The 25,822-nt window shown below is 49.9% G+C and overlaps 2 protein-coding genes across 4 annotated transcripts; one reads left to right on the forward strand and one right to left on the reverse strand.

Moving 5' to 3' along the window:
* Window positions 1–475: 475 nt before the first annotated feature.
* Window positions 476–16,358, reverse strand: Phf7 (PHD finger protein 7). Of its 2 annotated transcripts, none has more exons than XM_040747847.1 (11): window positions 16,270–16,358; window positions 14,845–14,954; window positions 13,979–14,031; window positions 12,816–12,907; window positions 4,427–4,528; window positions 3,880–4,004; window positions 3,257–3,416; window positions 2,644–2,750; window positions 2,135–2,251; window positions 1,354–1,499; window positions 476–1,013 (listed from the first exon to the last, which is right to left on the reverse strand). In XM_040747847.1, the coding sequence occupies exons 2-10, from the start codon at window positions 14,883–14,885 to the stop codon at window positions 1,355–1,357; spliced, it is 942 nt and encodes a 313-aa protein (XP_040603781.1). In that variant the 5' UTR covers window positions 14,886–14,954; window positions 16,270–16,358; the 3' UTR covers window positions 476–1,013; window position 1,354. The 2 variants fall into 2 exon arrangements, with proteins under 2 accessions (XP_040603781.1, XP_005085299.1); XM_005085242.4 differs by lacking the exon at window positions 16,270–16,358 and adding an exon at window positions 16,009–16,144.
* A 506-nt stretch (window positions 16,359–16,864) lies between these two features.
* On the forward strand, window positions 16,865–25,421 carry Bap1 (BRCA1 associated protein 1). Of its 2 annotated transcripts, XM_005085226.4 has the most exons (17): window positions 16,865–17,096; window positions 17,216–17,245; window positions 17,441–17,495; window positions 18,583–18,715; window positions 19,110–19,229; window positions 19,762–19,823; window positions 19,896–20,038; window positions 20,283–20,361; window positions 20,765–20,888; window positions 21,189–21,336; window positions 21,484–21,665; window positions 22,010–22,140; window positions 22,614–23,092; window positions 23,209–23,366; window positions 23,740–23,832; window positions 23,917–23,989; window positions 24,151–25,421. In XM_005085226.4, exons 1-17 carry the CDS (start codon window positions 17,060–17,062, stop codon window positions 24,282–24,284), a joined length of 2,181 nt encoding a protein of 726 aa, XP_005085283.1. In that variant the 5' UTR covers window positions 16,865–17,059; the 3' UTR covers window positions 24,285–25,421. The 2 variants fall into 2 exon arrangements, with proteins under 2 accessions (XP_005085283.1, XP_021091685.1); XM_021236026.2 differs by lacking the exon at window positions 18,583–18,715 and having other exon boundaries at window positions 16,866–17,096.
* Window positions 25,422–25,822: the final 401 nt, after the last annotated feature.

Raw genomic sequence — 25,822 nt, forward strand, 5'->3', positions numbered from 1 at the left:
TGGCCGCCTTGCCAAACGTGGATGTTGTGGTGGGCAAGCTCATGGTTTCGCTAGTCAGAGACACCCCAGCCCAGGCGGTGGGGCTTCCAGTGGCTGTCTGTAGCTACAGAGCTAAGGCCACACTGGCTAGGGTGAAGGGAGTTACCCAACGTAATCATGGCAACCCTGTTATGCTGAGTCCAGGGGCCCCCTCCTTGCCACAAGGGTCTGTTCTCAGACGGAAGTGGACTGCTAAGCTGACTCATTGACCAGAAGGCATGCACTTATTTGCACGAGGGTGACACTTTACGCCCATACGATTCACAGTTACCCTGCAAGCTGATCCCTTCTCAAAGAACGCATCTATGCTCCATGTTCGATATCATGTTCGATAGTTTAGTGGCTCATTTTGGGGACCGGAAGCCTGAGTCCTCTTATTCCTTCACTCTGCCCTCCAGGTTCCTTAAGGTACTAGAGAGAGTCCAGAGCAAATTGGTAAGGAGCTACCACTGGAGACAACTTTATTGCACAGTGAACGAGAGCAGGCGTATGAAAACCATCCACGCTGGAGGAGTCTTGGTGAGGGAGGACGGAATTGGGGAGAAAGAGCCGAGGTGCCCTATGCTCAGCTGTTGGCATGTAGACCCGGTCAGTTCTACTCTCAGCCCCCCCACCCCCAGACCTCTCCACTTGGCTGGTCATCTCACTGCTGGCCCCCCGAGTCTCATGATTTCAAAGTGCCACCTCCAAACTGATGCAGCAGCGCTGTTCCGTACCCCACTGCCCTTGGCAGCCACTACTCTGAAGCTGTGACTTGGGCTTTTTGCAGTTCTTAGTGGTTCTGACTCCTTTGGATCTCCAGGAGTGGCTTCTGCCACCAGAGGACTCGGGCTTTTCTCACAGGGATGGCTGGAGCCACTCAGCGCAGGAAGAGCCCCAATTCTCTTCCAGGTTGGTGGCCCTGAAGAAAAGCTCCTGGGGATGCAAGGTCCAGCTGCAGCAGGGGATGTCACTCGGGTCTTCAGATATGTAACCTGTGATGAAAGGAAGAGAAGGGAAGGCAAACTCAGCCTTTGTTTCTCGTGTACGGGTCCTTAAACCCCTCATCAGCTACTTTGCTTCCAAAGCTCCTCTCTGGGACGTGCTTTCTCCACTCCCAGGCATGACAAGTCTCCGCCCCATCCCAGTACTCACACTAGACCATCCTTCCAGCCCCGCCCATGGCGGAAGTCTCCACCCCATCCCAGTACTCACACTAGACCATCCTTCCAGCCCCGCCCATGGCGGAAGTCTCCACCCCATCCCAGTACTCACACTAGACCATCCTTCCAGCCCCGCCCATGGCAGAAGTCTCCACCCCATCCCAGTACTCACACTAGACCATCCTTCCAGCCCTGCCCATGGCGGAAGCAGGTGAGCACTCATCACACTCCCATTTTTTGCTGTTGGGTCTAAGAGAGGAGCAGCCTCGGTGGGTTCCGTGGGACCCACAGGTAGCGCACAGAATGAGACGCCACCGCCTACAGAAGAGTCAGGGAGAGATGCAGGGTCAGTCAAGGACACCGACTGTCACTTCTGAATGCTACGGGCCACTCAGCCTCAGCCAAGGAGTTTTATTTTTATGTGTGTTGGTGTTTTGCCCCCGCCTGCATGTACATGTACCATGTGCAAATAATGCCTATGGCAGCCAAAGAAGGTGTCAGAATCCCTAGGACTAGAGCTGCAGACAGCTGGGAGCTGTGATGTGGTTGGTGAGCCTGGGTCTTTTGGAAGAGCAGCTGATACTCTTAACCACTAAGCCATCTCTCCAACCCCAAGGGCATTTTAAATTAGTTTAATTTTACTATACACATTTATTACACTCCCTGTCTCTGGGATGCTGAGCGTTGATTCTTAGAGGTGACAGGCAGGCACATCCCCCGGCAGGATGAGTATGGAAGGAACTGACCCCGAGTATCTCTCCACTGGGCACAGACAGCAGGCCCTGCAGGGGAGACCTACCCATTTGTGCATGAATAAGTCAAGGGCTGGTCAAAAACAGGACTTTGGCAACTAGGGGTTCATCTAGAGGGCTGTGGAAAAGAGCAGACTTCCTGCTTTAACGACAGTGCCGAGACCTAAGGTGACGCTCACGGCCCAAGGGGCCTCTTCCTACCCTTCGTCCTCAAAGTTGTCTCTGCCTTGTTTGTACAGACAGACGGGGGCGTCACAGTGCTGATAGCTCTGATACAGCTCTGAGAAAGCCCCTGGCTCCAGCTCCCAAGCAGCATCTCTGCAGGGGGAAAGAAGATGTGAGGGGACACAGTCTGCAGGTGAGCCTCTGTCTCCCCACAGCAGGAAGCCGAAGGCTGCCTGAGCACTGCCCATGGGGATGAGAGAAGAGGACTGACCCATGAGTGGACGCGGGGGTCCTTAGTCCCACCCTGCAGTTCAAACTCCCCGTCCCCAGAAACTTCCGCTTTGTTTTAAAGCGCCTTTTCAGGAATATGCCTTCTGCCCACTCCCCGCCCCCCTCCCCTTGGCGACTGAGAAGTACTCTTCTCACTTCACGGTGCACAAGCATGTCAGCCGCTGCCTGTCTGAGCTGTCCGCACATTCACCCCCGTCTGGAGGTGCACACAACCCACCCCCTGGCCCAGTTCCCGCTGTACAGTGGCCCACTACCTGTCGGGAATGTGAATCCCCATCCTCAGCATCTCTTGCGGAAACTCTTCTCGGTTGTTGCACTGCGGGCACTTGAAGAAGTGCTTTGCTGACGTGTGGGCATATTTCTGCGGGAGAAGAAGGGGTCAGTGGAAACCGTCAGGCCCCTTTCCCACGCCCATCCTCACCTCAGGGGAGCTCAGGGGAGGCAGTTTGGGTGTACTAGGATGAAGGCTACCACCAGGTGTCAGACCCATGACCAGAACACTTCTGAAGCGTTCCCAGGGGGTGCCTCAGTTGTCATCTCTGCCTGTGGGACCTGGTGGTGCTGGCTCAGCAGGAGTCAGGTACTTGGATTCCCTTTTCTTGCATCCAGGTAGTGAGGCTGGTTTTGAGCTCCTTGACTCATCCTTGGAAATATTTTGTTTGATGATTTTGCCTCGTCTTTATCATAAATGAGGCCCTGGGCCAAGGATAACCAGAGACTGGGTTGACTAATTCCCTCACTGACCTGGAAGCAGTTCCCGTGTACAGGCCTGCGGTGTGCTGTTCTGAAGCTTAGACATGCCTGAGCATTCCCAAGCACAGGGCCAGGGCAATCATGGAAGGTCCCCCCAGAGCAGAGAAAGCCCACCTGGATACACTTCCGGTGGTAGACAGGTTGACTACAGCATGGGCTCTGGATATTCTCAACACTTGTTTGGGATAAGTCTTCGCAACACAAGACGCAGCTTTCCTCCCCCAGGCTCCCCTGTTGGATGTTCTGTGTTGGGCGATGTTTTCCACAAAATGATCTGTGGTGGGTAAACAGACTTGGGTTTCTGGCCTGCCCCTGACGCAGATTCCCAGCTGCCTGACCTAGGAAGGGCACTCAGCCATTTGCTTGGTGCCCGGTGAACGTCTATCTATGCCGCTCCAAAATGCAGGTGAAGAAACACTGCATGACTTCTCACGGCTTCTTGCCCAGGGAGCAAAGATCCAAGGACTGTCTCCATAGTCTCCCGTTACTGAGAGCCCTCGTTAGTTATGAGCAGCTGTCTAAGAGCCCCAGCTGTTTGTAATTTAAGGAGGGGACAGGAAGCAAGAAGAAAACCCCTGTGAAACTTCCAAGTCAAGGCACTATTTCCCATTATTAAGTGGAGGGACAGATTTGCTGGAGAATCAACACCATCTCGTGAGAACTGGGTTCTGATCTCACTGGAGTCTACACAACAGGTTGCAAAAGGGCATCCAACTCCAGTCTCCTTCCTCACTCACTTGTACTCTCCAAAAAATTGTGAAAGGCAACCCCTCTCTTGGCCGCAAGGCAGATGGAAGTTTTTGACGCACTGATCATTCTGGCATTTGATGGCAGCTCCCTTTTTCTTGCACACAAAGCAGATCTGCAAATGAGATTCCAGAAAGTGTTTTGTGACCCGAGAAAGACAAACAGAGGTTGTGGTTCTTCTTCCTACAGACTGGAAATTCTGGGAAGCAGCAGCTATCCCCTTTCCCTCAGGGGTCCAGGGTACCCTCGAGCTGAACTTCAGGAAGCACTGAATTTTCTTATTCTCTCAGGGTGCTGCTTCTGCTCTTTGCTTAGGAAACATTCCAGAAGAGATGGGACATAAGAGAAAGGCTGGGGCTATGGGGGTAGTTCAGTTGTAGAGCGCTTGATTATCATTACCCCAGCCCTGGGTTTGACTCCCAGGGACAGACAGATGGACAGACAGACAGACAGACAGACAGACAGACAGACAGACGGATTCTGAAACACGAATGAGAAGAGGCCTACCCCAAGGTCCCCATATCAAGGACTTCTAACCTTCTTAGAAGCCCGGACTGCCTCCTTTTTGATGTCTTCCAGCATGAACCCATGGAGACCTCTGTTGGATTGGCCCTTCTGAGGCAGCTTGCTAGATAGGATCTGTGGAGCAGCAGAACCAGGCTGTCAGTATAAGACTGTCAGCGACACACAACAGCAGCGTGATGATGGCCAAAGAAGAGAACTAAGACGTGGAGTTTGGTGGAACGCATGTGTGTATGTATATAGTGTATGTGTATAAGACAACTTATTTAATAAAGTCTGATACAATGGTATGTACTGGACACTCCGGCACTTTCTGACCACTAACTTTTTTGACAACCCAATAAGGAGAAACATAACTTTAGTTAAAGACCACTGGGCTTCAGAACCAGTGCCTTTAGGCACCACTGTTCTGTCTGCGCTAAGAGCTGCCGCCGCCACTATGTGAATGCTGGGGACATGTTCTCTCTAGATTGCTTCACTTCATGCTCATGGAAACTACGTCACACAGAAGCTGTTGTGCTTTTATCTTACAGAGGAGGCCACTGAAGCATAATGTGGCAATCGGCAGGACTGGAGTCCCAGGGCAAGGAATGACAAGCATTCACGCTTGGGCTACAGAACCCATACGCTTGCACCTTCTGCTGCGTTCCCCTTTAGTACAGGACGTTCCTTTCAGAGTATTTTTTTTCTCTGAGTATTACAGGAAGGTAAATGGGATTTTAAAGTCTCCTCTTTAGTGGCCATTCTGCATTAATAGGAAAAGGTTAGGAGTTGCACTTTTAAAGGCATACTTCAAAGGTCTGTCTGATTCTTTAAAAGTGTCCAGAAATAAGAATATTTCAAAAGTATTAGGGTATTGTGCTTCTTGCAGTGGTTATAAAATGTGTAATGGGAGCTTAGGTTATGTATCTAACTTATTTTTTAAAAGATTTCTTTAATGCGAATGAGTGTTTGTCTTCATGTATGTGTGTGTGTGCAGTCCCTGAGATTAGAAGAGTGGTCAGAAACACTCCAACTGGAGTTACAGATGTTTGTGACAAGACATCAGGGTTCTAGGAACCAAGCCCTGGCCGTCTGGGAGACCAGTGAATACTCTTAAGCACTGAGCCATTTCTCTAGCAGCAATATTTATTTTTGAGACAGCCTTTCTGTGGAGTCAAAGCTGGTTTTGAACTGGTGAAACTCCTGCTTCCGTCTTCCAAGTCTATCAGGTAAATCCTACTTTAACATGATAGAGAGATGGTCCTATGTGAGATGACTTGGCTATAGCTCAAGGTTCCTAATGATGCTTAAAGCATCTCACACATTTTATCACTATCTCAAGGCTTCATCATAATGAGGGATTTTTGTTTTATATTTTAAATATTAGACATGTTTTTTTTTAATGAAGGACATGTGCTATTTTTGTTGCTTTGTTTTTCAAGACAGGGTTTCTTTGTGTAACAGTCCTGGCTGTCCTGGAGTTCACTCTGAAGACCAGGCTGCCCTTGAAGTCATAGAGATCTGCCTGCCTGTGTCTCCTGAGTACTGGGATTAAAGTCATGCTCCTCACATGACCAAGAATGTCCTACTTCTATAAACAAAAACAAAGCGATAAAGAACAGAAACAATTTAAATGTCATTTAAAAAAAATTGAGACAGGAAGCCGGGCGTTGGTGGCGCACGCCTTTAAACCCAGCACTCGGGAGGCAGAGGCAGGCGGATCTCTGTGAGTTCGAGGCCAGCCTGGTCTACAGAGTGAGTTCAGGGACAGCCTCCAAAGCCACAGAGAAACCCTGTCTCGAAAAACCAAAAAAAAAAAAATTGAGACAGGGTTTCTCTGTGTAACCCTAGCTGTCCTGGAACTTGCTACATAGACCAGGATGGCCTCAAACTTACAGAGATCTGCCTGCCTCTGTCTCCCAAGTGCTACAACTAAAGACATGTGACACCATGCCAAGCTTCTTTTTTTTTTAATGATTTTTTTTTTTTTTGGTTTTACGAGACAGGGTTTCTCTGTTTTGGAGGCTGTCGGTCGAGCCTGGCCTCGAACTCACAGAGATCCGCCTGTCTCTGCCTCCCGAGTGCTGGGATTAAAGGCGTAGGCCACCAACGCCCGGCTTAATGATTTATTTTTATTTCACATGCTTTGGTGTTTTGCCTGAATGTGTGTGTGTGTGTGTTTGTCAGGTTCCCTGGAACTGGAGTTACAGACAGTTATGAGCTGCCATGTGGGTGCTGGGAATTAAATCCAGGTCCTTTGGAAGACTATCTAGTGCTCTTATGCCAAGCCATCTCTCTAGCCCATGGTTTTAAATTTTGGATAGCTACTTATTTTTTGAGTCTTGTATAACCCAGGCTGACTCTGAACTGATGACTATCTGCCTCCCCAGTGCTGGGGTTATAATCGGGCACTGTCATGCCTGGCTCTAAATGCTCTTCAACTGGAGTGTGATGTAAATAATGAAACACCAGTCAGTTATTTAAAAACTAGGTTTACATGTTGAATATGGAGAGAGCTCCAAAATACCTGTGATGGAAAGAAAACCCTACAAAACTTTGTTTATGTTTAATTTTATGTTAAAATGTATATGCACCAGAGTTAACCAAGCCCTAACACCTAGCAGGATTTACAGGAAGGGAAAATCAGGGGTCAATTTTTCTCATGAGGATAGATATAAAAAAAATGAAAAGATTAGTAAGTTGAATTCAGCCCCATATTCAAAGAATAATACTACATGACCAAGAAGGGCCTGTACCACGAATGCAAGATTAGTTTAACATCAGGCAATCCAGTTGGTATAACAAACCATAAAGAGAGAAAAATCAAGATCATGTCAGATGCCAAAAACATTCTCAAAACTCATTACACACTTGTGATATCCTCAGCAAACTAGGAATAAGAGAATTTCAATCTGACAAAACATACCTATGAAAAAAGTTTAAAGCTAATGTATTTATAATGATGAAAAACTAGATGCTATCACCTAATGCTGGGACAAAGGCATGGATAACGATTTATACTACTTCTACTGAACATTAGGTTGAAGGCCCTAGCTAGTTACAAAAGGCAAGAAGAAATAAAAGACAAAACTGGGGTCTGGAGATGTAGCTCAGTCAGTAGAGTAGTTGCTTAAAAAGTATAGGGTCCTAGGTTCAATCCTTACCACAACATTGCAGAAGACAAAGGCTCAGTTCCCCATATCCACCTTGTGGCTCACAACCTTTTATAACTCCAGCTCCAGGGGATCTAACCCACTCTTCTGGCCTCCTCAGGCACCTGGCACGCTCATGTAGCCAAAACACACATGCATATAAAATGATTTTCCAAGCAAACACACTGAGCTAGTGGCAAGCGTGTGTGATCTCAACACCTGAGAGTCAGAGGCAGGGGAGCTGGAAGAGAGATGGCTTAGTCAGTAAAGGCTCGTGGCACAAGCATGGAGACCTAAGTTCAGATCCTCATCCGGGATGTAGAAAGCTGGGGCTGGTCATGTGTGCCTGTAATCCTGTCACTAAGGAGGCAGAGGCAGAAGGATCCATGGAGCTTGATGGTCAGATGTTCTTGCCAGATTGGCGTGCTCCAGTATCCTGTGTGAATAAACAAGATGGACAGAGACAGAGGACAGCTGATGCCAGCCCCATCCCCACGTGATACATGCACACATGCATGGACCTGTACATGCGTACACTCCCTCCCCACAGCACGCAAGGAAAAAAGGAAGTCCAAGATCACACTCAAGCTGCAGGGTGAGTTGAAGGCCGTCGTGGGCTACATGAGATCCTGTCTTTTAAAAAGGACAAAACTTGGAAAAGAAGCAGAACCGTCTTCATTTACATATGATACTGACTATAGATACAGAGAACCAGAGAATCCCAGAAGAAACAAACACAGTTTTTGTTGAATTTGTAAGTGAATTTAACAAAATCATAGAATACAAAATCAATATACAAAAGAATTACATTTCTATAGTTCAGCAACAAAATATTTTAAATATTTAACAAAAGATGCACAATTCTACCCTTTCAACAGGACTGCAGAACATTATGAAAAAAAAGGTATTGTGAAATATTAGTTTAAGATGTGTTACATTCATCTATGCTGTAGAATAGTTTGATGATGCAAAAATATGTTGCATTTGTTTAACTCTGTAAAGCTGTGTTACTTTGCCTGTCTAAAACACCTGATAAGATCTAATAAAGAATTGAACGGTCAATAGCTAGGCAGGAGAGACACAGGTGGGGCTGCCAGCAGAGAGAATAAATAGGAGAGAAATCTAGGCTCAAGAGGGAAGAGTGAGAAAAGGAGGAGAGGAGGACACCAGGGGCCAGCCACCCAGCCTCAGCCACACAGCCACACAGCCATCCAGCCACCCAGCCACCCAGCCTCACAGCCACCCAGCCTCACAGCCACCCAGCCTCAGCCACCCAGCCTCACAGCCACACAGCCACCCAGCCTCCCAGCCTCACAGCCACCCAGCCTCACAGCCACCCAGCCTTCCAGCCTCACAGCCACCCAACCTCCCAGCCTCCCAGCCACCCAGCCTCCCAGCCACACAGCCACCCAGCCACACAGCCACCCAGCCTCACAGCCACACAGCCTCACAGCCACACAGCCTCACAGCCTCCCAGCCACCCAGCCTCACAGCCACACAGCCATCCAGCCTCCCAGCCTCCCAGCCTCACAGCCACCCAGCCTCACAGCCACACAGCCTCACAGCCACACAGCCTCCCAGCCTCCCAGCCACCCAACCTCCCAGCCTCACAGCCACCCAGCCTCACAGCCTCACAGCCACCCAGCCTCACAGCCACACAGCCTCACAGCCACACAGCCACACAGCCAGCCACTGGGTAAGAAGTTAAAAAAGATATATAGAGCCGGGCATTGGTGGCACACATCTTTAATCCCAGCACTCGGGAGACAGAGGCAGGTGGATCTCTGTGAGTTCGAGACCAGCCTGGTCTACAAGAGCGAGTTCCAGGACAGCCTCCAAAGCCACAGAGAAAACCTGTCTCAAAAACAAAACAAAGAAAGAAAGGTATATAGAGTAAAAAGTTCAGAGACAAAACGTAGTTAAAGAGAAACAGGATAATTTAAGTTAGAAAATCTGGCTAGAAACAAGCCAAACTAAGGCTGGGTATTCATAAGAATAAGTGTGCATTCATTTGGGAGCTGGGTGGTGGGCCCCCAAAGAGTAAAACAAACAAACAAAAAAACTAAACCCAACTACAGGAAGGATTTGAGCCAGGTGGTGATGAATCACGCCTTTAATTACAGCACTCAGGAGGCAGAGGTAGGTGGATCTCCGAGTCTGAGGTCAGCCCGGTCTACAGAGTGAGTTCAGGACAGCCAGGGCTACACAGAGAAACCCATCTTGAGAAAAACAAACAAACAAACAAAAAACAAAAAAGAAAGGAATTGATACCCAAAAGACTGTAAAATTTTACATATTTAATTTAAGGACACTATACAACCACAAAAATTACAGCAGTGGAGTGCTAGTATATGAATAGACACATATAGACTAATAGTATAAATAGATTACCCAGATTCACAAATACATATATGGCCAATTGATGCTGATAAAGACATCTAGGAACTTTAGTGGTATTTAAGTACTACTTAGGACACACAAAAAGTGCTACCCGTAAAAGAAAAACTGATAAATACAACATCAAAATTTTTAAAAGATTTCAAAAGACACTATTAGAAATAACATATACGGCCGGGCATTGGTGGCGCACGCCTTTAATCCCAGCACTCGGGAGGCAGAGGCAGGTGGATCTCTGTGAGTTCGAGGCCTGGCTAGACCGATAGCCTCTGAAACAATACAGAGAAACCCTGTCTCGTAAAAACAAAAAAAACAAAACAAAAAAAACAAGGAAACAAAAATATAAGTAGCTCTTACAATCCAGCAGGACATAAGAATCCAGTTTCTTTTCTTTTTCTTCCTCCTCCTCCTTTTGAGACAGGGTTTTGTGTGTGTGTGTGTGTGTGTGTGTGTGTGTGTGTGTGTGTGTGTGTGTGTGTGTGTAGCTGTCCTGGAACTCGCTCTGTAGACCAGGCTGGCCTTGAACTCACAGAGATCCATCTGCCTCTGCCACCCAAGTGCTAGGATTAAATGTGTGTGCCACCATGCCCAGTTTATAATGCAGTTTCTTTTAATGGACAAAAATATTCAAATAGTTCAAAAGAAAATATGTCAATAAGCACACGAAAAACTCAGCATCTTTATTCCTCAAAGAAATACAAATTAAGAGCGCAGTAAAACGCCAGTAGCACCCACTAGGTAGGCTGAAGTGAAAGAGACTGGGAATACCAAGTTTTGGTAAAAAACTGTCAGCTTCAACTCTCATAAATTGCTAATGGGTGTGTAAACGGTACAACAACTTTGGAAAGATGACTTGGCAACATCACACATGTATATTTACAGGTAATCAGTAATCCCACTCCTAGACATCTGCCCAAGAGAAGGAAGAACACATGTCACAAAAAGACTTGCACATGAATGTTCTTAGCAGCTTTATTCAGAAAAGTCTAGCAAAGTAAAACAAGTCAAATGTCTACCAACCGTTGACAAGATAACTTTAACAAGCTCAAGCACCATTGGGAACATCGTTTCAGCAGCAGATGTAAGCCAGGGTTAGTGGAATCTGAGTCTGAGGAGGAAAGGAGGCCAGAGGAAGCAGGAGAGGAGCTCATCAGTCTAATAAACGTCTATGGCTACTTTAGGCTCTGGCAGGCAAATGAAAGACAGGGAGAGAGAGAGACCAAGTAGGAAGGAGACATCCTTAAAAGTGTGGCAGTAAAGAATTTACAGGGGCAGCAGGAGGAGCAATTTCGCCAGAGTGAGGATTCCAATAGCACAGGAATGGAGACACAGGGAGGGACAGGCAGGATCTCAATGTGAAGGCATCCCCAGGAGACCAAGACTTGTCCACACTGATGGGGAGCACAGGAGGGTGTAAGGAGGCCTGCCTGGTACACCAGTGTGACTTTTGCACTGGGCTCTAGAAAGCCAGAGACAGAGCACGGAGCTCAGAGAGGATCCTGACTGAAAGACAAGGCAATAGAGCAGGTGGAGGAGAATGGCTGGAGAGGCAGACTCTACCTACGGACTTTGTAGTCAAGTATGATAGGAGCCAGGAGTCACAGAAGAGCGAATGTTTTCCACCCAGGAGGGCAAAATCAATAGTTGGTTTACAAGAGGCGGAGCCCCTTTAGGGTGGGGCTCAATGTTTCTTCCCTTGTTTCTGCACTAGATGTAAGCGAGGGTGAAACCACCCGAAAAAACGTTGGGAATATGAAACTGCTGCATGGCCATCTCTCGTGTGATAGAGGACAGACAGTGATAAGGAGCTGTGTTTTGTCAAGAGGAAGGTGAGTCAGCTGGCACAGCCTGGGAGCTAGCATGGGGCTCTGATCTGCTGGAGGCTTGCTCCAGTTAATAGGGAACTAAATGCCCTTTCTGGAGGCAGGTGGCCGGTATGTGTGTGTGTGTGTGTGTGTGTGTGTGTGTGTGTGTGTGTGTGTGTGTGTGTGTGGGTGGTGTGCAGAGAAGGGAAGTAATGGCTTTTCTTGACAAACAGAAACCCACTTTACAAGGTTTACAAGTTTTCTGAGGAATTCGGATTTTAAGTCATAATCCTTCTGTTTACCTGGTCAGGGTCCAGTCTGAGCTGGGCACAGACTGTCAGTTTGGGGGTTGGGACCTAACAAAGAATATAAGCAAAATAAAAGTAAAACAGTATGTAAAATTAATCTAATGGTCCTTCTAGTGACTATCTCTGGTGGTACTGACTAGCAGAGGACATGAGGTGAATTTTCCGAGATGACTGGAGTTATTTATTATGATGTGGATGGTGACTACATGGGGATACACAATCTATCAAAAATGAAGAGCTGGAGGTATGGCTCGGTAGTTAAAAACACTGGCTGTTCTTGGGCAGGACCAGGGTTTGAGTCCTAGTTATCCAGCAACGCGGCAGCTCACAATGGCCTATAACTTCATTCCTAGGGGATCTGAGGCCCTCTTCTGGCCTCTGAGGGCACTGCATAAATACAGACAGGCAAGATACATAAAATAAAAATAAATAGATCTTTAAAAAACCCCATCCAACTGTACACTGAAGTTGGTTCACTTTATAGTATTCAGATTATATTAAAAAATCATATTGTGGAAAATTAAGTGGAAAAACAATCAAAGTGAGCATTTGTTTCTGGGAGGCAGGGAGAAAGGAATATGATTTAGGGAGGAGGGCGTTTATGCTTTATACTGTTGTCATTTATTACTTAAAAATAGATTTCCAAAGATTAAAAACTGTAAGGAGAAACAAACAGCTGTAAATTTGAGGCTAGCTGCAGAAGTAAGTGCCTGTCTAGCAAAAGCTGTACAATACAGAACAGAGAGGACCTCATACTCACAAGACAGAAATAGTGCACACAGAGACTGCCTTTCTGAAGAAATTCTCCTAGTTTCTCCGGATCACCAGGTTCTTGAAGGCATAGCAGGCAAACTGAAAGAATGAACATTAAGAATAAAGGATTGGAGCCATGCGGTGGTGGTGCAGGCCTTTAATCCCAGCACTTGGAAGGTAGAGGCAGGCGGATCTCTGTGAGTTCAAGACCAGCCTGGGCTACAGAGCGAGTGCCAGGATAGGCCCTAAAGTTGCACAGAGAAACCCTGTCTCAAAAAACAAACAAACAAACAAAAACAAAAGAAAAAAGAATAAAGGCTTGGCTCAGTTGATCATTAAGAAGAGAAAAGTGAGCCGGGCGGTGGTGGCGCACGCGCCTTTAATCCCAGCACTCGGGAGGCAGAGGCAGGCGGATCTCTGTGAGTTCGAGGCCGGGCTGGACCGACAGCCTCCTAAACAATACAGAGAAACCCTGTCTCGTAAAAACCAAAAAAAAAAAAAAAAAAAAAAAAAGAATAGAGAAGTGGGCTAGCCATCTAAGAACAGAGTCTCGAGGCTCCTTTACTTACCAAGGGGTTTTATTTAGATAAAGTCTCCATGAATGAAAACATGCTAATGTAGCCTATGGAACACCACAGTTTAGCAGCACAGTGTACTACAGGTAGTTGGCTGTTTGTGGGGCTTACTAGGAGCTGTGCTTGCTGTCACTGGCCAGCCCTGCAAGGTAATATTGTACTATGTATCATTAGCTTGGGAAAAGACAGAAACCCTAAATGTGAAGAACGGTGTCTACTTTTGCATCACCTTAATGCAAAATAAGTGAGAGAAAGCACTGTGGTCAGGAGCATCTTTACCAGGAGTGGGGTAATTCTGGCAAGGATAAAGGCTAACTCTTATTGGGTATCAGGCCTTGACATAATTTTGGTCACACTGGCAGAGTACGCTTCGACTAACATGTCATACTGTTTTGTTCTCAACTGGGTTTAATTACATTCTTTCTTGAACTTCGGATATGAAACTTTAAAACTACAGACACTGAATTCTTTAGGATCTGAATCCTAGGAGTATCTGGGAAAGAAGTAGGGATGACGATGAAGGAATCTAGTTTACTGTCCCACTGGGGTGGCCTTTTTTGCTAACGGCAACTGAACACCACCTCATCTCTCTTACCAGGGCCTGAAGATAGCTTCTTCTGGGTTACCTTCTTAGTCCTGGAAGTTTTTCTATATAAAGAAAAAAAAATGTGAGGATACTACTGACAAGCCTTCTGAATTTCCCTTAAAATGTCACTCATAATCTGATTAAGGTCCAAATTCTCTAAAGGCTTTTCATATTTCAATTTTTTTTTTTTTGGTTTTTCGAGACAGGGTTTCTCTGTGGCTTTGGAGGCTGTCCTGGAACTATCTCTTATAGACCAGGCTGGCCTCGAACTCACAGAGATCCGCCTGCCTCTGCCTCCCAAGTGCTGGGATTAAAGGCATGCGCCACCAACGCCCGGCTCATATTTCAATTTTAAAAGTACAAAATATACTAAATTATTTGAGGAGAGGATCATCTCAGTGCCTATGCTGCCTGGGTTGAATGAATCAAAGAGAAATCCTCCTTTTATTTTCTTCTGCCAATTACCCAAAGTACACTAAATGACATCAAGGTTGACTGTTTCCCAGTGCCAGGCACTGCATTTTTGGTACTTTATCATGATCAACAGATCTGCACAACACTCTGCAAAGGGAGTACTATTGAAACGCATGCTCTGAGATGAGTAAATCGAGGCACGAACCATTTGTGTTAGGTCTTGCAGTTATCAAGCAGCATAGGCGTGACAGAGATTTAAGCAGTAAAGACCCACAGTTGTCACTTTGCCACGGGGAGCAGCACTGGGAAGACAAGGAGGTCTACTTCGGGTGGTGGTGGGGGCGTTGTTGGTGTATGCTTTGATACTGTCTAACCATAGCGCCCCCTTCGCAAGAATACGCCAAAGGGAGCAGAAAAATGCAGCATGTATCGGCGGCCACTGTGATTTCCCCCAACTCTACCTCAATCTTGGATGTGCCTTCTTTTCTTTTATAGTCTTCATTCGCTTCCTTCTTTCCTTCCTATCTAGAAGTCTGTTGTACTATTTTGAAGACAGCACAGGCTCTCCCAGCTATAAACATAAACAAGGTAGATTAGCAATGTAATTTTACGTTTGGTTATCAAGGTCTACATGATCAAAGTGTACTTCTCAACTCACTCATTAAAGGGATATCTCCAACATTCATGCCAGTAACGATTAAACCGTGCCAAGAGCTGTTCTAGGCACTTATCACACACTCGGGCACACAATTATCACCCTTATTTTCAAGTTGAGGAGACTGAGGCACAGAAAGATAAAACATCTCGGTCAAGGTCAGAATCGGTGATCCAAGCTGAGCCTTGAAGCTAACAGAAGCTGACATCAACTCCCATGTTGGAACAGCGTAACACTGCAGTGTTAAGATGTTGGAACCACGGACTGACCTGGTTAAATGGCTTTTACTAAGTGCATGGGACAACACTCAAGAAAAATGCACCTGACGTGTGGGTGTCTTTTCTGCCCAATCAGACAAGGTAGCTCCTTCCTAGCTACTGAGAAACTTGGCAGCTTAAAAGCCGTAACTCCATCTGGCTGAGGGAGAAGTAACAAATCATCCCCTTAGCTCTCATCCTTTTAACCAGGTTCAGATGACTATTGAGGTTTGGCCTGTCCCATCCTTGTCTGGATGTCAACTAAGCAAACTGCCACTCCTGCTACCAATGTAAGCCGATTACAAAGTTGCTGGCCGTTACAAAGTCTTCAGAAGTGAACTGAGGCTGAGGAAGGGGTGGCGGGGCCACCTCATGAAGGGCTATGTCTAGTAAGGCAAAGGAGGGCCACGTTTCTTAAGAGAGCTCAGTGAATGAGGTCGCTCCAGAGACATACTACTACACTTCAGTACCCGGGGCCTCAGGTCAAGCCTGGGGATTACGAATATTTCCAGCCGTGGAAACGTCAGTTTAAGTTTTCCCAGCACAGGAGATGCAGTTCCAGGATTGGTTTGACTTTTTACTAAACGTGGGGGCGGGCTGGGGGTGAGATGTTGCGTCTCTGTGACGTTTGCCATTTCCCTACGAGATCTACCCTAACCACTTCGCAGTTGTGGTCGGCGCTAAACCCAACCGTGGCAGAATGGTAACGAAACCTTGAGACTTCAGTCCTTTGCATCGCTGGACCACGACGTGACTCGAGCTGGATGGAGTCTGTGCACACTTGGTAGCTTTTAGAAGGTGGGGCTAGTCTTCCAGAAAACAGTAGAGGACAGACGTGGAAAAAACACAAGCTGCTCAAGTCCGTGACACTTCCTACACCGGCGGATGCTCGCTCAAAAAAAAAAAAAAAACACAAAACAAAACAAAAACAAAAAAAGAGAAAAAATAGAAAAAAAAAGAAAAACCCCTCTTACCACGTTGTTTTAACCCGTATAAAAAGTGTTGGGTGGATGCTTGCTGAGGAAACTAAAAATACAGTGCCGTGTTCGGCCCCGCCGCCGCGAGCATACGCGATTTATTTGGGGAACACGTGTCGGTGTGGCCACAACCGTCCCCCCGGAGGGGCTCCGGGAGCATTCCGCGGATGCCAGACTCGGCTCAGGGCACGCCTGCCGGGCAGCCGGTGCGGGGCCAGGCTGCAGTCGGCTTCCGCCTCCCGCTGCTCCTCACGGAAACTACGAGCCGCCGCCGCCGCCGCCGCCGCGGGCGACGCCGTCCCGGGGGCTTTTATTCGTTGACACAAGCCGTGGCCGCTACTACGAGGGGCGGCCGCCCCGCGCGGGTGACTGCGCGGACGACGGAGGCGAGCGCGCTGACCCAGGGGGAGCGCGGGCCACGCGGGCCGTGCGGACCCCGCAGTCGTCACAACGAGAGCCGCTGACGGCGGCGTGCTGACGGCCGCGCGCCCGCGCTCGGCCCCGGGCCTCGGGGCGCGCTCGCGCTCGCGCGCGCGTGCGCGGTGGCGGGCGGAAGGCCGGCTCGATCCGTCGCGCGATGATGACGTCCGCCCCCGGCGCGGGCTGGTGACGCGACGCGGCGGCGGCCCGTTGTCTGTGTGTGTCTGTGTCTGTGTGTGTGTGTGTGAGTGCGTGCGTGCGTGCGTGTGGGGGCTCGGCAGCCCCGAGGGCGGTGGGCGCTGCCCTTGGGAGCGGCGCGGGGTTGGCCGGGCCTGGACATGGCGCTGAGGGGCCGCCCCGCGGGAAGATGAATAAGGGCTGGCTGGAGCTGGAGAGTGACCCGGGTACGGAGAGGGGGGTGGGGGAGGGCGGCCCGGCGGGCCCTGGGGGCTGGGGAGGCCGCAGGGGCCCCCGGACGCGCCTGCCTGACAGTCCCCCCTCCTCCTCTTGTCCTTCCACCCAGGCCTCTTCACCCTCCTGGTGGAAGATTTCGGTAAGAGCCGCCCCTGCCCGCTGGGACCTGGCTGTTGGGGGGTGTGTGTGTGTATGTGTGTGTGTGTTGCCCGCTGGGACCTGGCTATTAGGGGAGCGTGTGTGTGTGTGTGTGTGTGTGTGTGTGTGTGTCTGTGGTGGGGCTTCCTGAGTTCCGGCGGCAGAGCCCTGCCGATTTCTCCTTTCCTGGTCGTAGGTGTCAAAGGGGTGCAAGTGGAGGAAATCTATGATCTTCAGAGTAAATGCCAGGGGTGAGTGGCGGGGCCCTGACCTCCCCGAGGGCTGGGGAAGGGCAGGGGAATGGTTCCCCTTCAGGGGAGGCAGTATTGGAAAACAAAGTTGTGTAAAATGTCACACAAGAAAGCTGCTCTGGGTCGGGCGTTGGTGGTGCACGCCTTTAACCCCAGCACTCGGGAGGCAGAGGCAGGCGGATCTCTGTTTTCGAGGCCAGCCTGGTCTACCGAGTGAATTCCAGGACAGCCTCCAGGACAATACAGACAAACCCTGTCTCGAAAAACCACAGACACACACACACACACACACAAAAGCACATCTTTTAACCCTCACTTCTTGGAGTACAGTTCAGCTGCCTCTTCTGGTTTTGTAGCAGGAAGCCTCTGGTTGCACAGTGCCCTTTTTTTATAAGTGAACAATCCATTCACTGCATAACCGCACGTGTGCACTGTGCCTGTAATCGTCACAAAGAATTTGTCCTGACCAGGAGTGGTGGCGCGTTCCTTTAATCCCGGGGCTTGGAAGGCAGAGGCAGGCAGATCTCTTGAGTTTGAGGCCAGTGTAAGCTACGTCATGAGACCGTGTCTCAACAGAACTAAACAGAGTTGTCCTATATTGATTGGTTGGTGTGACAAGACCCTTTTCAGGTACCTAGACTCTCTGGTGATCTGTGAGACAGAGGAACCAGCTAACTAACGGTGATGATCCAAGAAGTGTGCTTTCATTTCCTAGAAGTGCAGGGGCTGGCTCAGGCGGTCGTGGGCTTCCCTAGTTTTGGGGCTTGGGGCTGAGGTCCACAAGGGAGAGCTGGTACTCAACGCCTCATCAATGTTTTTGCACCTTGCACTGTGTTTCCGCCTTGCTCCGTGGTGGGCCGCCAGTTCCAGATGTCCTCCTCCTCCCCTCTTGCCCAGACTTCCATTCCAACCCCAAGTGAGGTTTCAGAGCATCAGGCTCACCCTTGACTGCATGTGATAGGGTTCTGGGTGTGAGGTGTCCGAGCCGTGTGGGCTGCAGACTTGGTGAGGGTGAGGGGCCCAGAGCAAAGGAAAAGGGGGAGGAAGAAGGGGACCGCCGATTACCATCTGCCTCTTCCTCCTCTAGGCCTGTGTATGGATTTATCTTTCTCTTCAAGTGGATCGAAGAACGCAGGTCCCGCCGCAAGGTTTCTACGTTGGTGGATGACACGTCCGTGATTGATGATGATATTGTGAATAACATGTTCTTTGCCCACCAGGTCTGCTGAGTTCTGAGCTTGTTTGAAGGGCCGGATGCTGTTCGTTTGTTCCCGGTTGTTACTGGTTTTGCATGGGCAGTGACAGTGGGGGGAGCAGGAAGGAGAGAGAGACCAGTACCAAGAGTGGTTGTTACAGAAGCCGCACGGCAGACAGAACCTAGCTCCTTTTCATTAAAGGGATACCTTTAGAGTAGGGGGGGTCTCGTAGGATATTCTCCATGTCCCTAGATACGTGGTTCTTATTTGGTCTGTGTTTTATGAGTAAATACTGAGCAAGACAAAGGAGGCTGATGAGTGTTGTTGACATCTTTTCTTCAGTCTTCTCCGCGAAGCTTGGGGAAGCTTGAGGTAAAGGTGTGTGAGGGTTGTGTGAATGACTAACTTCGATTTACAGCTGATTCCCAACTCCTGTGCCACTCATGCCTTGCTGAGCGTGCTTCTGAACTGCAGCAATGTGGATCTGGGGCCCACCCTGAGCCGAATGAAGGATTTCACCAAAGGCTTCAGTCCAGAGGTATGCTGTCCTGCCTTAACTTACCCATGGCTCACAGCTGGCTGGGCACATCTGACCCTCAGAGATGTTGGTAATGCCACCAAAAAAAAAAATAAATAAAGGAAAGGAGATGACCAAAGTAGAGAAGGAACAGATTTTTTTTTTTTTTTGGTTTTTCGAGACAAGGTTTCTCTGTATTGTTTTGGAGGCTGTCCTGGAACTTGCTCGGTAGACCAGGCTGGCCTTGAACTCACAGAGATCCGCCTGTCTCTGCCTCCCGAGTGCTGGGATTAAAGGCGTGTGCCACCAACGCCCGGCTGACAAGGAAGAGATTTAAGTCACCTATGTCAGAACTTTTTGTAGCAAGCTGTGTTGCTCCCTGGTAGTCAGTAACTGCGCAAAGCCAGTGTGGCCCCTCCCTTTGGGAGGTCTTATGCTCTCATCTGCCACGACTAGCCCTTTAGGAAGTGACCTGTACTGATGATATTCCTGGAATGCCTCTAAGCCCTTACCTAGAAGCTCACCTAAGAATCTGTTCTTATTTTCCCCTTAGAGCAAAGGCTATGCAATTGGCAATGCTCCTGAGCTGGCTAAGGCACACAATAGCCATGCCAGGTAGGTGAGAGCTGTGCTCGCTGGTGGGGGGTAGGGGCAGTGGAGGATGGTTCTGACTTTGTCCTTCTCCAGGCCGGAGCCACGTCACCTCCCTGAGAAGCAGAATGGCCTCAGTGCAGTGCGGACCATGGAGGCGTTCCACTTTGTCAGCTACGTGCCCATCACAGGGCGGCTCTTCGAGTTGGACGGGTTGAAAGTCTACCCTATTGATCATGGTAGGCACCTTGAGAAAGGTCTGCTGGGTTTCTCATGCTTCCCTCTGCTTCTCTGGGTCTCAGGGCCCTTGGCTCTTGCGGTTGGGTACCAAAGACATCTGACTCTGGCCATGATCTCATCTTGCACCGAGTTATGTGACAAGCTTATACCTGGCTCAGCCACAGTAATCTGTTTTCCTTCTTACCCCTGGCCACCCCATCTCAGGGTTTCCCACCTGCTGACTCCTCATGTGTTCTCCCTCAGGGCCCTGGGGGGAGGATGAGGAGTGGACAGATAAAGCCCGGCGGGTCATCATGGAACGAATCGGCCTTGCTACTGCAGGGTAAGGACCCTCAGTTTGCCTGTTGTACCTCCTGGAACTGTGTCCCCTTTGGGAGGGAAAGAGATAAACCAGATGATCTGTACATTGTAAGGCACATTGTGTGTCTGGCAAGATCAGGCTTGGGTCTTGGGCTTCCTGCCTGGACTGCCTATGACCTGCTGGGCTAGAGGAGGGCCAAGCCTTTGGGTAGCAGAGAGGCCTGGGTGGCACAGGTGTGCTGGCTCACTCCCTGACAGGCACCTCATGTAGTTCATGGAAAGGTACAGCTCAGGGCTCTGGGTGTGTGACTGGCTGCTGCCTGCCTATGGTGCGGGGCCTGTGCCTAGAGCTACAAGGCACTTTGCTCAGCCTGGCAGCAGGGCTGGGGTGGGAACTGCCCTGACAGCTGTCACTGTGATTTCAGGGAGCCGTACCATGACATCCGCTTCAACCTGATGGCTGTGGTGCCTGACCGCAGGATTAAGTATGAGGCCAGGCTGCATGTGTTGAAGGTGAACCGACAAACGGTCCTGGAGGCCCTGCAGCAGGTAAGTGGGCCTCTGCCTGGCCATGCCAACCCAGCCATCCCTGTCTCTCCCACACTGTAGCATCTGTCTCTAATTCCAAAATCACAGTGTCTTGTAGGTCCAGGTTTAACTGAACATTTCTTTCCTTTGCTTCCTTTGTAGGGTTGGCAAAACTTAGGGTGGGAAGCTTCTAAAGAGAAGTTATGGCTTGGCCTTTTTATCTTCCAGTAAATAAATGAATGAGTGGGTCAAGGCCCTTGGTTGTCTAACATGGAGTCCTGCTCTACCCCTTTTCTGCTAAGCTTTGAGTTCTGTTTTAAGCTGATTAGAGTAACACAGCCGGAACTGATTCAGACCCACAAATCTCAAGAGTCACAACTGCCTGAGGAAACCAAGCCAGCAAGCAGCAAGTCCCCCCTTGGACTGGAGGCAAGCAGGGCCCCAGCAGCCTCTGAGTGCACTCACACAGGTACCTGAGGGCTTGAATTCACAGAGATCCTCCTGCCTCTTCCTCCCGAGTGCTGGAATTAAAGGCATGTGCCACCACTGCCTGGCCAACTGTAGGCTTTTCTTAAGGATCCAACTGAATGTCCTGTCTTTACTCTGCTTGTCTCAGATGGTACAGAGGAAGTGGCTGGTTCGTGCTCACAAGCTCCGACCCACAGTCCTCCCAGCAAATCTAAGCTGGTTGTGAAGCCTCCAGGGAGCCTCAATGGGGTCCCCCCAAATCCTACCCCCATTGTCCAGCGGCTGCCAGCCTTTCTAGACAATCACAATTATGCCAAATCCCCTATGCAGGTAAGATGGAGGCACCTGGGCAGGATTTCATATGAGAGACCACAGTGTTGGGTCCCCAGTGTTATCCTTTGGCTCTGCTTGGGCCTTGATGACTCGACTCCCCTGATACTCACAGGCCGCACCATAGACATAGCATGGCCTTAAGGCGGCTAAGAGAGCTCCTCTGGCTTTAAGTTCACTTTGTGGGCTGCACAGTGGGCGTCCTCTTTGGCTGTGTGGGACGGCCTCTACTGGTGACATGAGAGCATGTGGCGGGCATTCTGTCACCTTCCTCCCTAGCGGCAGTGCCATCCATGCCCGTTTAGGTGAGCAGCCCTCCTCATTCCTGTCATTGTCTGCCCTAGGAGGAAGAAGACCTGGCGGCAGGTGTGGGCCGCAGCCGAGCTGCAGTCCGGCCGCCCCAGCAGTACTCTGATGATGAGGACGACTATGAGGATGACGAGGATGATGTGCAGAACACCAGCGCTGCCATCAGGTCAGTCCCGACTCGGGAAGCTCGCTCTGAAGCTTCCACCCTATCTGAGAAGGCCTTGAGGCTGGCCTGAGGGGCCAACCCCAAGTCTTCAGGAACTTGTGGTGGGTTTAGGGGGAGGTAAGCGTCTTGCTGTCTATCAAGACATTTCTTGTTGAGGTGGTCTTTCGGCTGGACCTTGAAGAACTTGAGTAGAAGAGGTTGGAGAGATGATTTACTGAGTAGGATGGCAGTTTTGTTGGAGGGTATAGCACTGGAAGGTTAGAAGTGGGGTAGCTAGCATAGAGGAGGTCCTTTGAAGCCACTGTCTGTACTGTGGCACTTAAGGTGCCATGGCTGGTCATATTGCTTGGACCAAGTGTAAGGAGCTTCCAGATTGGCTTGAGGAGAAGAGGATATATTTGAGCCATACTGGACACTGCTAGGCGTGGTCACCTAGCCCTTTCCCTCTTTTTACCTTTTATCGGACCCCACAGATACAAGCGGAAGGGGACAGGGAAGCCAGGATCGTTGAGCAATTCTTCGGATGGGCAGCTGTCAGTGCTGCAGCCCAACACCATCAATGTCTTAGCAGAGAAGCTTCAGGAGTCTCAGAAAGACCTTTCAGTTCCTCTGTCCATCAAGACCAGCAGTGGAGCTGGGAGTCCAGCTGTGGCTGTGTCCACACACTCGCAGCCTTCGCCCACCCCTAGCAACGAGAGCACGGACACAGCTTCTGAGATCGGCAGTGCTTTCAACTCACCCCTGCGCTCGCCCATCCGCTCAGCCAACCCAACACGGCCCTCCAGCCCTGTCACCTCTCACATCTCCAAGGTGCTTTTCGGAGAAGATGATAGCCTTCTGCGTGTTGACTGCATACGCTACAACCGTGCTGTCCGTGACCTGGGTCCTGTCGTTAGCACAGGCCTGTTGCACCTTGCTGAAGATGGTGTACTGAGCCCCCTGGCACTCACAGGTGGGCCTTGGGCTGCCCCGTTGACCACTCCGGTACACCCGAGGAGAAGGAGGGAGGTGTCCAGGTGACTACAAAGTGTCATGTGCTCTGATGCATCTTTTTATGTCCTCTCCCAGAGGGTGGGAAGGGTTCCTCACCTTCTACCAGATCAAGCCAAGGCAACCAAGGGTCCAGCAGCCTAGAGGAGAAGGTGGTGGAAGCCACAGATAGCAGAGACAAGTCTGGCCTGAGCAGGCCCAGTGAGCCTTTGAGTGGAGAGAAGTATTCACCTAAGGTGAGTCTCCCTTTCAGCTTTCTTTTCCTAGCAGAGGGAAAGACCTAGGGCCATACTCCCCGGGTATTGGGTTCCATTTTGGTTTTTTGAGTCAGGGTTTCTCTATGTAGGAGCTCTTGCTGTCCTTGAACTCACAGAGATCCACCTGCTGGGATCAAAGGTGTGAGCCACCAAACCCAGCTGGTATTGGGTTTTTGATTGGAATTTTGGTGTGAAAGTTGGTGGCTAGAGCCAGATAGCCTTTTTGGGTTGGGTGGCCTCGGTAGCCCCATGGAGACTACGTATGGCTGCTCACCCTTGCTTCTAGCTGCTTCTTGGTAATGGAGCTTTGGTGCCAGTCGGACCTCTAAGGTACATTGTTGGTTTCTGGCAGGAGCTGCTAGCACTGCTCAAGTGTGTAGAAGCTGAGATTGCAAACTATGAGGCTTGTCTCAAGGAGGAGGTGGAGAAAAGGAAGAAGTTCAAGGTGAGTGGCCCCTCTATTGCCTGTTCCTCTGTCCTCTCCCAAACACTTGTGCTCTGGTACCCTCATGTGCCTTCTTTCCCGCAGATTGATGACCAGCGAAGGACCCACAACTATGACGAGTTTATCTGTACCTTCATATCTATGCTGGCTCAGGAAGGTGAGGGGACTCCTACAATGTCTTAGTTGTCCTATCCTGCTGAATGTCATGTCTCTCAAACTCCCTACACACCCCCGCAAGAATTCTTCTGAGGCTGATCAGACTAAAGCCCAGGGAACCTGGGAGCCAGCTGCCTACTAAGGAGTTTGTGCTTTACACAGGTATGCTGGCCAACCTAGTGGAACAGAACATCTCAGTGCGGCGCCGACAAGGGGTCAGCATCGGTCGGCTTCACAAGCAGCGGAAGCCTGACCGACGGAAACGCTCTCGCCCCTACAAGGCCAAACGCCAGTGAGGACCTCTGGTGCGGACTCTGCAGCCTCTCTTGCCACAAGGCCCTCACCAAGGCCCTCCCTGTCCCACTGTTTTCTTTTTTCCCCAGTGTTACTGAATAGTTCAGCTAGAGCCCAGGCCCTGGGAGTGGGGATCAGCTGTGCGTTCTGCTTTATTATGCTCTGGGGCCTGGCAGGGGCCCCAGATGCTCAGGAAGCAGCAGTTGGAACTGGATGGTGCTGTGGCCTTCACAACCATCTGAGGAGTAGCAGGACCTGGCCTTGTTGCCTGGGCAGCAGGATATACATTTTACCTACTGGAGAGGTCTATTGTTTTGGGCTCTTGCCCTTCTTGCCACTGTATTATCACGGCCAGCTTCCTGACTCTGCTTTCTCTCCCAGCAGCTGTCATCCTGCTGGGGATGACACCGGGGTCCCAGCTGGGAAACTGAGAAGGCATTGGCCCTGGTTGTTCAGCCCCAGCCACTAGCCTGTCCTGTGAAGAAGCTTGGCCTACTCCTCATTCCTCTTGGGAGAGTGCCAAACTCAGGGAGCTGGCAGCTGAGCTGGAATGGGCATGGGGTGTCTTACTAGGATGCACTCAGCCTACCAGGGTCCCACAACTGAAGAGGAGAGAAGTGTTGAGTTGTCCCAGCGGCATGCAGACTGTCCTAGTTCCATCCTGACTTGCTAATGCTGCAGAGCAAGGCTCTGGGGCCCTTTGCCTTCAGTGTTGTGGCCCTGGCTGTGGGCCTACCGTGGGCTCCTAATCTGTTTCTGGGCTCAGAGGATCCTCTAGCCAGCCCCTCAGTATTACCATGTCTCCCTCCTCCTAGGGATATCAGAGACAGAACTGCTTGAATGAAGCTGGTACTACTCAGCTGTAACAGCTTCCTTGGCCTCTTGCAAGGTACTCAGGGTAGGGGACAGGGTCAGGGTGAGTTAGAACTCCTGTGTTCCCATGGGGCTTGATGACAAGGGGCAGTAAGCACAGTACTGCTTCAAGCTCCAGCCCAAGCAGCCCTGCCCTCTGCTAGATTTAGGTGATCCAAGCAGACCCTTATCTGTACATAGTAACTGTGGGGAGATGGTGCAGCATCTTTACCCCTCGTTCTGTAAATACTGGATCAGTGAGTGAATAAAAGTGTGCTAACAAATGGTCCCCGGCTTGCTGTCTTGAGGTCTGTAGGCTGGGCTGTGGTAGAGTGAGGTACTTACTCAGGCAAGGCAGTGTGTGTTCCTGGGCCAGAACCTGACTGGCTGCGATGATTGGCAGGTCTGGGATGGGATTCAGGACCTCAACTGAGGGGAATGTTTCAGATGGGTGGTGGACAAGGTCTACTGAGGTGAGAATGCTTGGCTCTCACTAGATCTGATGGCTTTGAACCTGAAAAGGCTCTGGGGCTCTGCATCAAGGCAAGGCTGCCCACAGGTAGATCTGTCTATCTGGTGAGTTCTTGGAGGGGCACTGGGACCTGAGAGACTGCATGTCTCATCCCTTACTGCTTTTGGGTAGGTACAGCAGGCCAGAGCTGCCTCTGCCCCTCTCCCCCTTACTGAC

This window comes from Mesocricetus auratus, unplaced genomic scaffold, assembly GCF_017639785.1.
Source record: "Mesocricetus auratus isolate SY011 unplaced genomic scaffold, BCM_Maur_2.0 Super-Scaffold_100006, whole genome shotgun sequence".
In the NCBI taxonomy this organism is placed as follows: domain Eukaryota; kingdom Metazoa; phylum Chordata; class Mammalia; order Rodentia; family Cricetidae; genus Mesocricetus; species Mesocricetus auratus.

Excerpts from the sequence above, each read along its gene's own strand:
- Phf7 (XM_040747847.1), bottom strand. The coding sequence starts at position 14,885 with ATGAAGACTATAAAAGAAAAGAAGGCACATCCAAGATTGAG. Across the intron at positions 12,908-13,978 it reads GAAGCTATCTTCAGGCCCTG|TTTGCCTGCTATGCCTTCAA; the intron begins GTAAGAGAGATG and ends TCATTCTTTCAG. Across the intron at positions 1,500-2,134 it reads GACAACTTTGAGGACGAAGG|GCGGTGGCGTCTCATTCTGT; the intron begins GTAGGAAGAGGC and ends ACTCTTCTGTAG.
- Bap1 (XM_005085226.4), top strand. The coding sequence starts at position 17,060 with ATGAATAAGGGCTGGCTGGAGCTGGAGAGTGACCCGG. Across the intron at positions 20,889-21,188 it reads TCCTGGAGGCCCTGCAGCAG|CTGATTAGAGTAACACAGCC; the intron begins GTAAGTGGGCCT and ends TTCTGTTTTAAG. Across the intron at positions 23,990-24,150 it reads ATCTATGCTGGCTCAGGAAG|GTATGCTGGCCAACCTAGTG; the intron begins GTGAGGGGACTC and ends TGCTTTACACAG.